Below are 14,025 nucleotides of genomic sequence, written 5' to 3'. Positions count from 1 at the left end.
CCCAGGTACCGTTTGGGCTTTGACTTGACCACTTTCACCCCAGAACTTGGATGCTGGGGTGGTGTTTACGCCGCTGCCTTCAAATACAAGTCTAAAATAGCACCGTGACCGTGCTTGCAACTCAAAACACGCGCTGTAAATCATCTTTCCCAATTGGAATTAAATAGAGATGCCAAATATATTCCTGCCCCACCAAAAATAAATTCTACCATTTCGGTGTTTAACAATATTACCCTAACCCTAATATCGATAAGGCAGTCTCCGCTTCTCACTAAGCTGATCTTCAACCGGGAGTGGCAACAAACAGCATGAAGAATCTTTTTTTGGAAGGATTATTCATGATCTGCCAAACTGCTGCTTTCTGCGAGGAGAGTTTTCATTTCCTGCCACCATGCAGCACGCATATCTCAAATAGTTGCTTTCAAGTCAGAGCAAAAGAATAAAGCGTGAAATCGGCCAAACAACGGCTCTTATTTTGGAAAACGTGCGAAATCAGGTCAGCGGCATCCCAAGGCGGCGCCGGATAATAATTACTCCCATTACTTGGCAACGGTCGAGCTCGCTCACCAGACTTTTTTTTTTTTTTTTTTTCCCAGAAATAGCCAGAAAGATCGACTGGCACGCACTCCAGAGACCCGACAATTTGTACACAAACAATAAAAAGTACATTTTCCAGAATATGTCCCCTTTAAAAAAACAAACAAACAAACAACTGCATAACATTTTGCACTTAAGAACGTCCCTTTAGTGTTCTGTAATGAATCGCAAAATCCGTTCAGCCAAACTGGCCACATGGTCCCACGAAGACGTCACCGAGCTGGGAAGTCAGATGCATTCAATCTCCCTTAATCCTCTCATCTTTGTTATCGGCGCGCTCTCAATATCACGCCGTGTTTCAATGACTCCCCAAAGTGAACAGGAAATCAAATGCGCCATTATCCGCCCGACTTATCCAAAGTGAATCACATCTTGAACGCAATAAAAAAAAAAAAAAAAAGGGGGGGGGGGGGGAAAGAGGACATTGAGATTCTAATTTGCCGGTGACTCATTTACTGAGCGAAAACCTCGAAGTTCCACACGCAAAACCAAATTAATCTCTTTTTTTTTCCAGGTTCAGAGTTCCCACGTGTCTGAAAATAACAAAACCTAGAGATGGAGATTTGCAAACATTTTGGACTGCTTTTTGTGCCACGGGGCAGTCCCGTCTCTTCCCCTCGACTGCGGGGCCAAAGCCAAGTGCGCCTTTTGTTGCTATCGCCGTAATTTCTGGCCTACGAGCCGCGACTTTTTTTCCACACGCTTTCAACCCTGCGGTTTATGTGGTGATGTAGCTAATTTGTGCAAAAGGGGGCACTCTAGTGGAAAAGGCAAGAATGAGACCGGTGGAATATATGTGCCGAGGAAGTGACGTTTACCGGCCCTGTTAGCCCTGCGCTAGCGTGTTGCCGCTGTGTTACTGGCGTGTCTCAGTGATATTTACCGTTAAGTTTTATTTTAACCGGCCCTGTTAGCGTTAGCGGGAGCGTTAAACTCTTTCCGTGTACCGCCTTTCTTTGTAAATATCTCGTGTTTCAATGTGGGCACTTGCAGCTTTTACATAGCTGCAGCGTATGAATGTATGTACCAAATGGTATTTCCTTTCCAAATGTACTCGGCGAGGCTTGGAACCAGCTCTGTAGGCCGAGAATTACGGTACTTGTTGAGAGGCACAAGTCAAGGTCGCACTCCAGGCAGCTCATGGCGGTAAAGATGGACTTGGTAGTTAAATTTCAGATGACTGAAGGCTGAGCAGGCGCTCCAGAGACTCAGAACTATTTTTATGCAAGCAACTTAAAAAGTCAATTTTCCCTAATAGTGTGCATCCATTTAAATAATATAAGATGACAAAGTCGCGTTCCCAACACTTAATCCTTAAGCGCTGTTCATGAACGCTCTTGATTAGGCCACTTCAAAGCAAACGACAGCGCCTCGCCACCAGCTACGCGTTCACCACTTAACGCGTGTGAAAATGCCTTCTGTGGGGATGAGGAAGGAGGGGCGGGGGGGGGGGGGGGACAAAAACAAACAAAAAAAACCATTGCAGGCAAATTGAGCATCGAGCAACTTACTGAAATCAATAAGGAAGCGTCCAAATCCTTGCCGTTGGTACTGAGGCATGATCATTATGCAGGAGACGTTGTACTTCTGCTGGCAAAGCTTTTCCTGCGGGAAGGAGGAAGGGATCAAGTCAAGCCGGCGCCGTTTCGCGCACACCTGCCATTGTCCTTGTCCGTCGTGACGCCCGCACTTCCTTCACGCGGTCAAAAGATTTCCATACAAAGATGAATTTGCCTTCAAAATGTCACTTATAATACGTGATGTCAGTGCACTTCGCTTGACCTCATTTCAGACGGCGTGAAAGGATTAACTGCGTGTGCCTTTTGCTTTATTCTTGGGATTTTTACGAAACAAGTACTTTTGTCCACTGTCGCTTCTGTTTAAAGCTGTTCCGGATTTTATTTTGAAAACGTTTCTATTAGGGCTGGGTGATTTGCATTGATATTGTCTGCTTTTCTGAAATAAAAAAATAAATAATAATAATCAATCTAAAAATGAGTGGGACACAGTTTGCAACCCCCCCCCCCCCCAAACAAAGCACATTTCTCATATTTATTCAAACTGTCAGCATGACCTGACACTACTACATGATTAAAATAAGTTCCCTCAGGCTCCATCTCGTGCCTGTAATTTAATTTGCAGGAAACTACCGCCAGCGCAGAGGGGAAAAAAAAAAAAAAAAACGAGATTGTGAACTTGGCTAGGTTAGCCTGGGCTTCAGGAGCTTGGCTGAAAAATCAAAAAGAATTTGTTTCAAGTTGTGCGGGGGGGGGAAAGAGCCATAACTTCTTTTAAATAATGTGGTGGTCTTTGTCGTGTATGGAAAAATCAATTCAAATCGAAAAATGTCCGATTTTATTTTCAAGCTATATCACCCATCCCTACTCAAAAAAAAAAAAAAAAAAAAATGTAAAAAGCTGATGACATCCCAGCGATCGCACCGGAGATTCCCCTCGGCATGCGATGGCTTACCTTGGAGAAGTAGCCCACCAGATGACAGCCTTTGTGGTCGTTCTTTGTGAGGATGTAGAAGAGGAACGGCTCCACGTCGTAATACAAGGTCTTGTGATCCAGGAAAAGCTTGGCTAACAGGCAGAGGTTTTGGCAGAAGAGTTTGCTGACATTTCCGTCAACCTAAGCGGGGCAGAAAAAGAGCAAGACGAAACTGGAGAGTCCATTTTTTTCCCTCTCCCTCCGCCTCCCACAAATCGCACGCAGCGCGCGCTCTTTGCTTCATTGCCGGAAAGACGAGGCTGACCTCGAAGACGGAGAGGCCGTCCTTTCGGTAGATCTCGTTGGCCGGCGGGTGGAACCAGCCGCACTTCTTTGTGTGGCTCTGGAGAATGTTTTTGCTTCTCATGTACTTCAGACAGAACTCGCACAGATAAAGCTTTTGTAATCTGATACACAACAACAACAAGAAAAAAAGAGGAGAAGCGCTGTGGCTTTGTACTGATGCAGAAAGCAAACGCGTCGGAGGTTAACAATACCTTAAATATTCAGGCGGGTACGGTGATGAATACCAGGTTTGGACTTCGTATTTCCCAAATTCAATAACAGCTGGACATCGCGTGGAGTCCGTGTTCATTTGACATCCCGTTCTCTGCGAACAAAGGAAAAAAAGCTCTCAAAGAATGCATTCAAGGAACACACCGATCATTATTCCTGCAACGCCGCAAATACAACAGCTAATAAACTTTGATAAGTTGTAGATATGAGCCATGTTTAATTAAATCCCCATTATACGACAATACAGATCAGCATAGGTTTAACATTCAAGAGAAGTGAAAAAAAAGATTTAAAAATGATACTTTTGGGTCTTTTTTGGGGGGGGATCGAGCCAGCACGGAAATAATTGACACTCCTTATGAAGGCAATTTTTTTGTAGCTCCCCAAAATGTTTTAGTAAGTCATGATAAAGCTTGCCCTACTCCCCCCACAAAACCTAAATGAAATATATATAAAATCTCCAATGAAGTCAATCTGCAGGGCTCGGCTGTGCACCGAAATTTGAGAGTCGGCACCGTCACAAGATGACAAGATGCTGAAAATCGCGCACTCCACCTGCGCGGCGACCGCTCGGACGCTGGCGAACGTCTCCGTGTCCCCGTCAGTCACGTGCGCTCCGGACATGGCCGCCGAGTCGGGGCGGGCCTCGTGCTTCACCCGCAGCTCCCCGTTGTTTCCTATCAGCGGCACAATAAACGCACAATGAATCAACTCCTCGCTACATTCTATGCAAATGCGCTTCTAAACTGCCCGGGCGACTCGGGAGGAGTGTTTGTAATGTATCATCTTTTCATATTCATGCGTGTGAGAAAAATCCCTAATGTAATGAAGTGAAACTAAATCACTAATTGCATAACCACTTTCATGTGCCTAGTCATCCTCCGAGAGCCCGCGAATTAAGACGGACGACGATGAGCGATGCCGGCGAGCGGGCAGGACGCCGTCGTACGAGAATCGTCGTGGCTTAACCGCCGAATGGAAACCAAAATGTCCGGTGGGAGCAATTTGTCATGAACGCATCATATTGCAGCAAATGGTGTCCAGGGGGATGGGGGCGTGGGGCGGGGAGTTTAGCCAAACGCTGTTACTTACACTTTGAAACTCAATAAAAAGGATTGTTAAGGACTAATGAAGCGAAACGGACAAATGGGCGCTGTGAGTAGGTCACGTAGCTCCCTGGAACGTGCGTTCACTCTCTACTCTTGAATGCATTTGACATTTACTTAGATGTAAAAAATAAAAAAATGTTTATTATTTCTCTGCTGAAAGAAAACTGGTTGGACATCTTTTTTTTCCCCCCAAGCTTGCTTGGTACCAGCCAGAAAAAAAAGCTTATCCCAGAACGGGGGGGATAATAATAATAGTAACTTGAAAAAACAAAAAATAAACAGGGCAAACTTTGTTTTGAAGTCATTTACTTCATGTTCACGCAAAGGGGGCTCCCCCCCATCCCCCCAATTCATCAGTTTATGTTATGTTTATTATATTTCGCAGTACTCTTTTACCAGTGCTGCTGTCTTGACAATTACAATTTTATATCTGCGCGAGAACATTATCGTATACAATGAATTACAGTTAGTGTTTTTGTTTTTCCCCAGAGGCAACTGTTTACGACCCGACAACTAATTGGGACACTATTTACGAGTGTTGTTTGGGGGCCATTTTGTTGATAAAATAGCGTGTGTAGGTTGTTGTTTCTACGGCAAGGCGCGTCGCAGCTGCGGACGGCGAAGTGAAGCATCGCCGCAGTGACTCGCGTCATCGATTACGCAGCTCGTGCGGGTCAATCGCTGGACTAATGACTACGGCGGGCGAGGATGAGGGTGCAGATGAGGAAAAGCGGCGACGCGATGACGGCGGCCCCGACCTGACGATGCTGAGGGTACGAGGGTCGAGGACGGAGCGAGGGGGTGACACGGAGGCAGGGAGGGAGGGCGTGTTAGTGGGCCATGCACGATGGAGGACGGAAGCCACGTCAAGTCCGCAGCCAAGTTAAGAAAGTTAAAAACCAAATAAAAAAAAGCAAAAGATTAGTCTGTTAGAAGAGCGAGGGCCGTCTCGGCTCTCGTCGCTACGACAAATAATAATTGCAAGCGTTACAAAGAAAGTCAAGAAGAAGCTTGAGAAGGTGTGGAGACGCAGGCCTGGGCTGGCGCTGGAGATCCTTGCTTACCATGCTTACTCTCTGTCTTAACTCTTCCGTCTGTCAAGACTCCCTTTCCTGGCGGGGCGGCTCCCTTCGGGGGGCTCACTTTATACCTCAGCCTGCCTAGCGTCCTGTGCTTTTTAAGAAAGGGGTTGCGCTTGAAATGGCTGACCAACTTAAAGGCGTGTCCTCTGGGTCGGCCCGGCCCCGCCGACGTGGAGCTGAGACGGTTTTTACTAAACTCGCTCTTTCCCAGACGGTGGGGCAGCGCTTTGGAAGCGTGGGGCGCGTCCCGCTTTTGCTGCGTGCGCTTGGGCGGCGCGTAGCACGCTAGCCTCTTTTTCCGCGACTGTCCCTGAGTGGCGTAAATGTGCGAGAGTCCGTCAAACAGTCCCTTGAGCTGGCTGCTATTGCAGAGGCTGCCCAGGGACGGAACGCTAGACTGGCTGGAAGAGCTCTGGGGGGAGTTAGCCGACGTGGAGCCGCTGGACACCTGCGAGGGCGGGCTAAACCTGGGCGACGTCGGGGAAGCGGCGGAGGCGGGGAGCGCCGACGGGGGGGCGACCGATGCGGCCGCGTCGTCCCGAGAGCTCAACCGGCCGTCGGCGAGCAACTCGTTGGTGACGGCGCGCGAGCGACGCCCCACGGGGGAAGGGGTGAAGAATTTGGAAAGCCCGTCGATGAGCCCTTTGGTTTTCTTGTTAACGCAGAGCGCAGCTGGGGTGGCGAAGGAGGGCGTGAGGAGCGGAGTGACGGTGGTGGCGGCGGCTGTGGTGTTGGTGGTGGTGGTGGAGGAGGAGGAGGAGGAGGAGGAGGTGGTGGAGGAGGAGGAGGAGGAGGAGGAGGAGGTGGGAGTTGGGATGGTGAATCGGGTGGCGTCTGGAACAGCCAAGCTGCCTCTGGCGTCCTTCACAGATGCAGCATGACCGGATGAGGTACACACGCTAAACTTCGGACCCCTACCAGGTGACCCCCTTCCTCCAAGTGCCACCATGGAACCGTCACCACTGCTTAGACACCTACAAGCACACGTCGCAGTTAGGGAAGCACGCGAGACATAAGTGGTGAGTGGCGCGCCCATACATTCGTCGCGTGAGCCTATTCCTGGGCCTTCCGACGGGCTTGGCGTAGCGGCGTTTGATCTCGTCGGCTTTTCTGTGCAGCAGCTTCCTTCCGTTCTCCTTGGGCCTGCAGACCTGGCAAAGCCACGTTCCTGGAGGACATCCAAAAACATACACGCACGATCATGCTGGGGGGTGGGCTCATCAATTTCCAGGACGTTTCCTGACAATGACAACCAACTACTCAGCAGAGAAGCGGAAACCCACACGTGAAAGGTTCTGTTCCGTGCAGTGTGCCGACTGAATTTTAGGCGTCTGCTATAGTTAGTTCTAGTTTAATTATCGCATAACCTGGCCCTAAGATCTGTAATGCTGAACAAAAACGCTCCAAAGGCGCCACCCGACGTGTCACCTTTTGGCATTCTGGAAAGCGGCGGGTCGCAGCACTCCATGTGGAAGCCCCGGTCGCAGGAATCGCAGAAGAGCATCTGGTCCTGGAGGGACACAAGACACGCAAAGCGCGTCGGCGTCAATGACCGGGAAGCACAGGATAGGGATGGGGGTAGGTAGCGCCGACAAGCCACTAGGTGACGGCATCGCTCAGCAAACGCCTCAGTGGTGCCTTGAGACAGGACTCAAACTCATACTGTGACTACACTTATCACTCAAATAACTCATCTGGAATTAACGTTTGTCATCAAAACGAATGGAAGCGTCATGAAATCTGTACAATGTTTTTCTAAAGGAAAAACAACTGTACAATATTGTACCTCGTAAAAACACAGTAATGACAGCAAAATAGAATTGAAATGAATCAAACAATTTTCATCACATTCAGCATTAATAAAATGGCTATTGTGCGGATAACCTCCATGACCACCATGGGTCACTACAACACAAACAGACAGATATACTGTAAATTGAGAAATATAGTCTAGACAGCTCAGCTCCTCGCACAGGACAAAGAATATATGACTGGTGACTGTTACATTAGAGTTCTTAATGTGTTGCTGCTCCATTTATCTTCATATACCAGTAGCTTGAAGGCTTATGTATGTTTTTTTTTTCCATTATGTAGTAGCAATAGCATTAAGTAAGAGGACTAAAAGCTAAGATATGACACACACGAGGTGATGTCAGTAAACTTCAACTGAGACTGAGACAACTTGAAGCCTCTTTTTTTGATGAATTAGACATGAATACTTAATTGGGGTTTTATGAAGGAGGAAGTTGAACCATTATCTCCCGTGGGCACGTGTTTTGACAACGCAATATCTTGGAATCGTGGCACAGATTGTGTTCCAATTTGGATGTTTGGCTGCCTGTGAGGATGAAATACATGGCAGTCAATGAAAGGGACTTACTGCATTTTTGCCCTGTATTTGACAGGAGCTGCAGGTTTTGCATTCAATGCACTGCCACCGCAATCGCTTCACATGGGAGGTCAACTCTGGGGAGAACTTCAGACATGAGGGATGCCCTACAAGACAGGAAAAAAAGCATGAAAGCGCTTTTAATGCACGTTGGCATTGCATGGCTGCTGAAATATTCACACATGCAGTGCTGAAAACTCTTCACTGCCACAATCTGCATGTAAAACCAGTACGATCAAAACATCTGAGCGGCTAATTAAAGATAATTTGATCCTAATGAGGCAGAAACAGTAGTGGCGCTCATTTCTAATGAAAGCTGAGGCATGAAAGTCGTGTAGGAAAAAAAAAAAAAAGCGCCCTGTCACGCTTGTAAAACAGCTGTTTTACAGGAAAATGACCATTTGTGTACACTCAATAAAAAACACCAGTTAATCAAATTTGCACTGTAAAAATTTCACGGCGGAACACTTTAAGTTGAAAATAATTACTCAAACATGAGCGTCTCCATGACTGGTGATGAAAAAGCAGACAAAAAGCAAACGCTACACGTTTGCTGGAAAAAAAAGGAGCTCTTTGAACCCGGACCAATGAAAAGAATTGGAATCACGCTATCAAAGCACTTAATTGAAACAATTTTTTTCAGTAGACCTTTCCCCCAGGATGACTGAGTGGCAATAGACGGAGCTTCCACTTGTAAACAAACCACTTCATGCCAGTGGGAGAACAAGGAAATGGCTCCAATATATTTTAGCCTCTTTGTTTTGTTTTGTAGATGAAATGTTTGATGTTCCAGTCAAACATGAGGCAAATTAGTTGGCCATAGTTTATATTACAAGAGGTAAGTTAATGAAAATTAGACACGGTGGAAATTCAAACTGATAACGTGATGATTGAGGGAGCGGCTAATTGACCTTTTTGTTGTTCGGACTAACGGCACTTCTTCTTCTTTTATGCTGAAATGGATCGCTTGTTGTAGAGCTAGCAGGCTGTCCATTATTAAGATTTTGTAAAGTATTCAAAGACAATCTAGCCTGACATATGACACTACGGAAGCACCGTCGAACCTATTTTTTTTTAATTGCAAAAAGATCAAATTCCTACAAGATGTGCAGAAGGGCCGACTAGCCTCGTCGCGTGCTTGCCCATAAAACGTCACGGCCACCGTTGATTTTGCAACACTTAGCGATACGGCGCCGCCCGTGCGGACTTACCGCTGCTCCCGCAGTCGGCGCAGGACAGGAGCTCTTCCGGACGCTTGTCCCGGTTGGACTCTTTCGTTCCAAGACAGAAACTGCATATTGGGATGGGGTCGACCCGGAGCTGAGTGGGAACACAAACATGGAAGAAGTGCTCAGGGCGGAAGCATGCAAATCGTGGAGACGTGGTCACAATTTGACATTACAGCACAACAGTGGTACAATCGCCCCCAAAGTCCTCTTTCACTGAATTGTTTGAACATATCAGCAGGTGGAAGTGTCAGACTGCGAAAACATGACTTTTCCATCTGGAATGAGGAAACAGTTTTGCTTTACAGTGAGCCGCACAGATTCGCACTTCGCCATTTGCCCGTTTGCTTTTTTCCCCCCTCCTACCCTATCCTTCCTTATGAAGTGAAAACATACTTATTGGCTGTTTTTATGCTTTGTCTAACAAAAAAAAAAAAAAAAAAAAAAGATTGCTTTGGCACCATTTTATGAGAAAGTGAGCTAAGGCACTTCATTGAGTCAGAAATCCTACAGAGATTCCTTACGGTCAAATTTAGACTGCAGGTCAATTCTGAATCGTTGGGCCAATGTGACCCCACCTAAGGCCAAAGTGAACAGTACAGTTCCGATTTCTTTCATATCCCACACAGGCTTCTTTCGTAAGAGATGAAAAGTCAAACTGGGTGGCTCAGCTGCTCCACGTGGAAGAGGAACATCGCAACCCTTCCAGCTCGCTCGTGGTCTTTTCTCACGTAGAGTTGTACAGATTAAGTTGGCCACCTCAGCAAAACCTTTGCTGCTTGGAACTAGAAGCACAAAAATTGCAACGATCGATACTTTTGGAAACGTTTGGCGCGATTGACGCATTTTGCCTTCGATCAAGTGAAAATCATGTTGCCATTTCTTAGCGGGAAATAAAATCCTTTGTTGTAAATCACAGCCTGTTCATTAGCGGGGTCGAGCATTAAATTACAAAAGATTAAAAAAAGATTCATAATCAATTTAGATGAAATCAATACAATTGATGAATCACCCAGCCTTAACCAGTATGTGTCGATTATGGCCACAAGATGATGCAAGACCACAGCATATCGCAAAACTATTTTGAAGCAATCTGTACAAAAGCAAATGAAAGCACCATTAAGAGTGAATTTGCTCCATCCACCTTCTGGGGGCAAAAAAAAAAAAAAAAAATGTGTAAATCACACCCAAAAAAAAAAAATGCATCAAATATCAATTTGATGCATTTTTTCATATCAAGTGTTAAAGAGTTGTTTCTGTTCAATGTAGTAAGAATGGATACTTTAAGAACTCCAATGTGCACCTTCGGGAAACGGCCAAACTCCCGTTATCCGTGACATCAGAGCGGCACGGCGATCTTAGTCAGCGTCGTCTAAGGGCTTAATCCGATTCTTCTCAAGCGTTAGCACTCCAGACGAAGAGGATTAACGAGTGCGGGATCAAATTACCGCCGTAGTAAAACACAGTCGACGCCATTGCTCTAAAATTGTCGCGACGAACGCAGCGCTTACGTGGATTCTTCTCTTTTAAAACGACGGCAGCTCGAAAAAAACTGCCACGACGTGGGTCAACCCCCCGGAGGAGCGTTAAAGCGAGCGGTGGCGCGTCGCCCCGCTTGTGAACAACTGGCCGATATGATCTTTACTTAAGGGTGCGCTGATGGTATCTCCTCACGGCGCTCTGTCAATCGAGCTGTAAAAGGGCCACTCTGGGGATGCACAAACAGTCGCCGCTTGCTGTGAAGCACGTCCTCGTGACCGCCTCCTGACCCGCAATTGAATGTGGTTTTCTCCTCCATCCATCAAGGGATACATGACAGGACCACTCTTTCAAAGCCCGCAGCGTCCTCTGGGGCGGGGGAGGGGGGGGGCGACACACAGCGGGCGCACGGCCAGGATGTCGTCCTTGTTGACGGTTTCCGTGTTATTTAGACGCTGCGAGCGCGGCGGGGAGTGTTTACGCCCACGTCAACGACGACTTTTTTCCCAACCGGCCTTGTCAATATTTGACACCGGCATCCCGCAGCCGGGAGCCGACCGGAAATAAGATGGCCGGACGGCACCTTGAGGATGTCCCCTCGAAAGCGGAAACGTTTATTCCGGTCAGCTTGCGGACAATAGAAGTGAAAGGGGGCCCCCGCTGATTTCGCAATTCACTATTTTATTCAAAACTCACATTTTTCGGTGCGCCTTCCGTAAGACCCTGGACCGGTTTGTGGCGCAAAAAAAAAAAATAAAAAAATCATACACAAGGCCGTAGTAGACAACTAGAGCCAAAGGAAAAAAAAAGGACCAAGCTAAAAGATGAAAAAATCAAGATGAAGGCCAACATTAAAGAAGGGACAATGAAAAGAGAAACACTAACATGACAAAACTTTTTACCGTATTTCAATCGCAGCTGAAAAACATTTTGAAATGTTTGAATGAATAACAATAGATTTTGTTTTTCAAATGCAAAATGTCGTACATTTTTCAGGTGTTCGGGAAGTTCGTTTGCAAAGCAGAGTAGCGTCGAAATAGAATGCCGCTTCGGTTTATTTTGTTCTGGTTGGGGAAACGTGCAATAAGCATGAACCCGATGAGCACAAGGTTTTTGCAAATCTTTTGCATTCCAACCTTTGTTGAGCAACGCCGTTTACTTTATGTAAGAAGAATCTGACAGTACACCACCAAAACAAGGCTGTCGCAAAAAGTATGACGAGTGAACGAAATAGTGAAGTTCTCGCCTGAAGTTACTGCCAAATTGACTTTGTGTGAACTCTTGGACCTTTTCAATTGAACACTGACAAAACTGATGTACTTCACTCGCAGGAAGTCGTTACCTCACGCTTTGTACCATTGGCAACGGGTTGACAGCCCTGTTTATTGTACCTTCTGCCGTCGAATGGAGGAGCATTTATATGTGCTGCCTTTCACGATACATTTCTGGCATGCAGAGATGAGCAAAGTTAGACGTGTAAATGCTGTATATATGATTGTTGAAATATCAATTCCAAGCACCTGGCCGCACAGCCTGTTAAGTACTGTGTACGGCACAATGGTAACATAATAGTGACAGTAATTCCTGCAAGGCAACGGCGCACAATGTCCAGCTACAAATCATCTGACATTTACGCAGCTGAATGGCAGCGTATGAAGCTGTTTTGGCTTCGTTTTAACCCCCCACCCCCCCAAAAAACAAAACAAACAAAAAAAAAAAAAAACGACATCATCTTCTTTTGAACAGAAGGCCCTAAGTGTTCCCGCTTACATAAGTTATTGCTTCTTCATGTACAAAAAGCGTCACGTGGGGCTCATGGTGATTTATCTCCTTTAAAAATACAATTTCTTGGAAGCGGATTATGTTTATCTTTTGCTTTTGAGTAGGAATTTATAAAAGGGCTCGATTTATCACCTCGTAGTAGCTGACAACCGACAAAGAGGGAACAGGAGTACAATAGAAGCTTCGTAAAAGTATGTAGACAGTTAATTAAACAACTACCACATACTCCTGATCCACATCAGTTGACTTAATCAGATAAACATGTTTTTTTGTTCTGGGCCATTCCCATGTTGCTTTCCAAACTGTGGTTTTTGCACTCCAACCCCCACCTTCAAAAATCCAGAGTACCATCCAATGTTAATCATAACAAGATGTCTGTCATCTTAACCAGCAACAGAAACCACCGACTACAAAGACTTCCATTGATTTGCGGGACAGGTTCGTGACATCTTCGCACTGTACGACTTAATCGCCTATGACAGAACGCCGACGCTGACGCTCACGTCAAAGCTAACACCGAAGCTAGCGTTTCGGGTTGACGCTGTTCCACTAAAGTCCTTAAGTTTCAAACAGAAAAATATGAGTTGAAAAGACCTGTGTTACAATAGTTGAAATTACAAACAGATGTCAGCGAAAGAATACATTTACAGCGGCGTCTTGAGATATGACTGGTTGAATGGTCGAGTTTTTCGAGCCGTCGTATGTTACGTAAACTCAGCTCATCTTGGGTCACGACGAGCCGAACTTGTGCAAATAGCGAACAAGTCTTCAGAAAGTTTGTTGTCACTCCCGGTTGACGTTCACTCTAAAATGACTATTAGTGCTGTACTGATGAGGTGTGAGCTCTTTTTAGTGAACATTCTATCCATCTGTCTGTCTTATCCTGCCCCCAGGCGGCCAAAACGGGCACAGCAATAAGAGCAGCGCCAAAGATTCTCACCTGATGCAATGTGACAAAAAACTTTATTTTGTTAATAGTCTTTTTTTGTTTTTCTTTTTTTTCCCCAAGTATAATATTAAGGAGAGGTATTCTTTTGCGTTTGATTCAAGAGTATTTTGGGTCACAGAACAAGCTCTTATGTCAACACACCACTGTATATATTTATTACCTCAGCGTTTGTCATAAATATGGACTGTAGTTACGAATTTAGAACTGGATTAGCATAGGTCACGAGCACCATAAGTCCCCGCCCTGTTGATGATTATTTTCTGCACCGGGAAAAAGTCTATCAGCTCTCACCCGTCTACAGTTCACCCAATCCACCTCAAAAATTCTGAATGCTTCCCCTTCCACAGGTTATATACACAAATTCAGTTCCTGGGGCGATGGAACGCAATCAGAAACCAAACTT

General features: G+C 46.0%; 1 protein-coding gene across 3 annotated transcripts in view; it reads right to left on the bottom strand.

Annotated features, from left to right (window-relative positions):
• The window catches only part of kat6b (K(lysine) acetyltransferase 6B), a 30,112-nt gene that overhangs the window by 8,725 nt on the left and 7,362 nt on the right, over positions 1-14,025 (bottom strand). For all 3 annotated transcript variants that reach the window (XM_061809298.1, XM_061809297.1, XM_061809299.1), the window contains exons 3-12: positions 9,398-9,506; positions 8,178-8,293; positions 7,226-7,307; positions 6,836-6,965; positions 5,780-6,771; positions 4,162-4,283; positions 3,588-3,700; positions 3,356-3,497; positions 3,070-3,231; positions 2,109-2,202 (exon numbers count right to left, since the gene is read on the bottom strand). In XM_061809298.1, the coding sequence (XP_061665282.1) occupies positions 2,109-2,202; positions 3,070-3,231; positions 3,356-3,497; positions 3,588-3,700; positions 4,162-4,283; positions 5,780-6,771; positions 6,836-6,965; positions 7,226-7,307; positions 8,178-8,293; positions 9,398-9,506 (2,062 nt within the window). The remainder of the gene's footprint in view (positions 1-2,108; positions 2,203-3,069; positions 3,232-3,355; positions 3,498-3,587; positions 3,701-4,161; positions 4,284-5,779; positions 6,772-6,835; positions 6,966-7,225; positions 7,308-8,177; positions 8,294-9,397; positions 9,507-14,025) is intronic.

Source organism: Syngnathoides biaculeatus, chromosome 22, assembly GCF_019802595.1.
Source record: "Syngnathoides biaculeatus isolate LvHL_M chromosome 22, ASM1980259v1, whole genome shotgun sequence".
Classification (NCBI taxonomy): Eukaryota; Metazoa; Chordata; class Actinopteri; order Syngnathiformes; family Syngnathidae; genus Syngnathoides; species Syngnathoides biaculeatus.
Note: the sequence above shows the minus strand (reverse complement) of the source record. Positions and strands in the feature narration are given on the sequence as shown.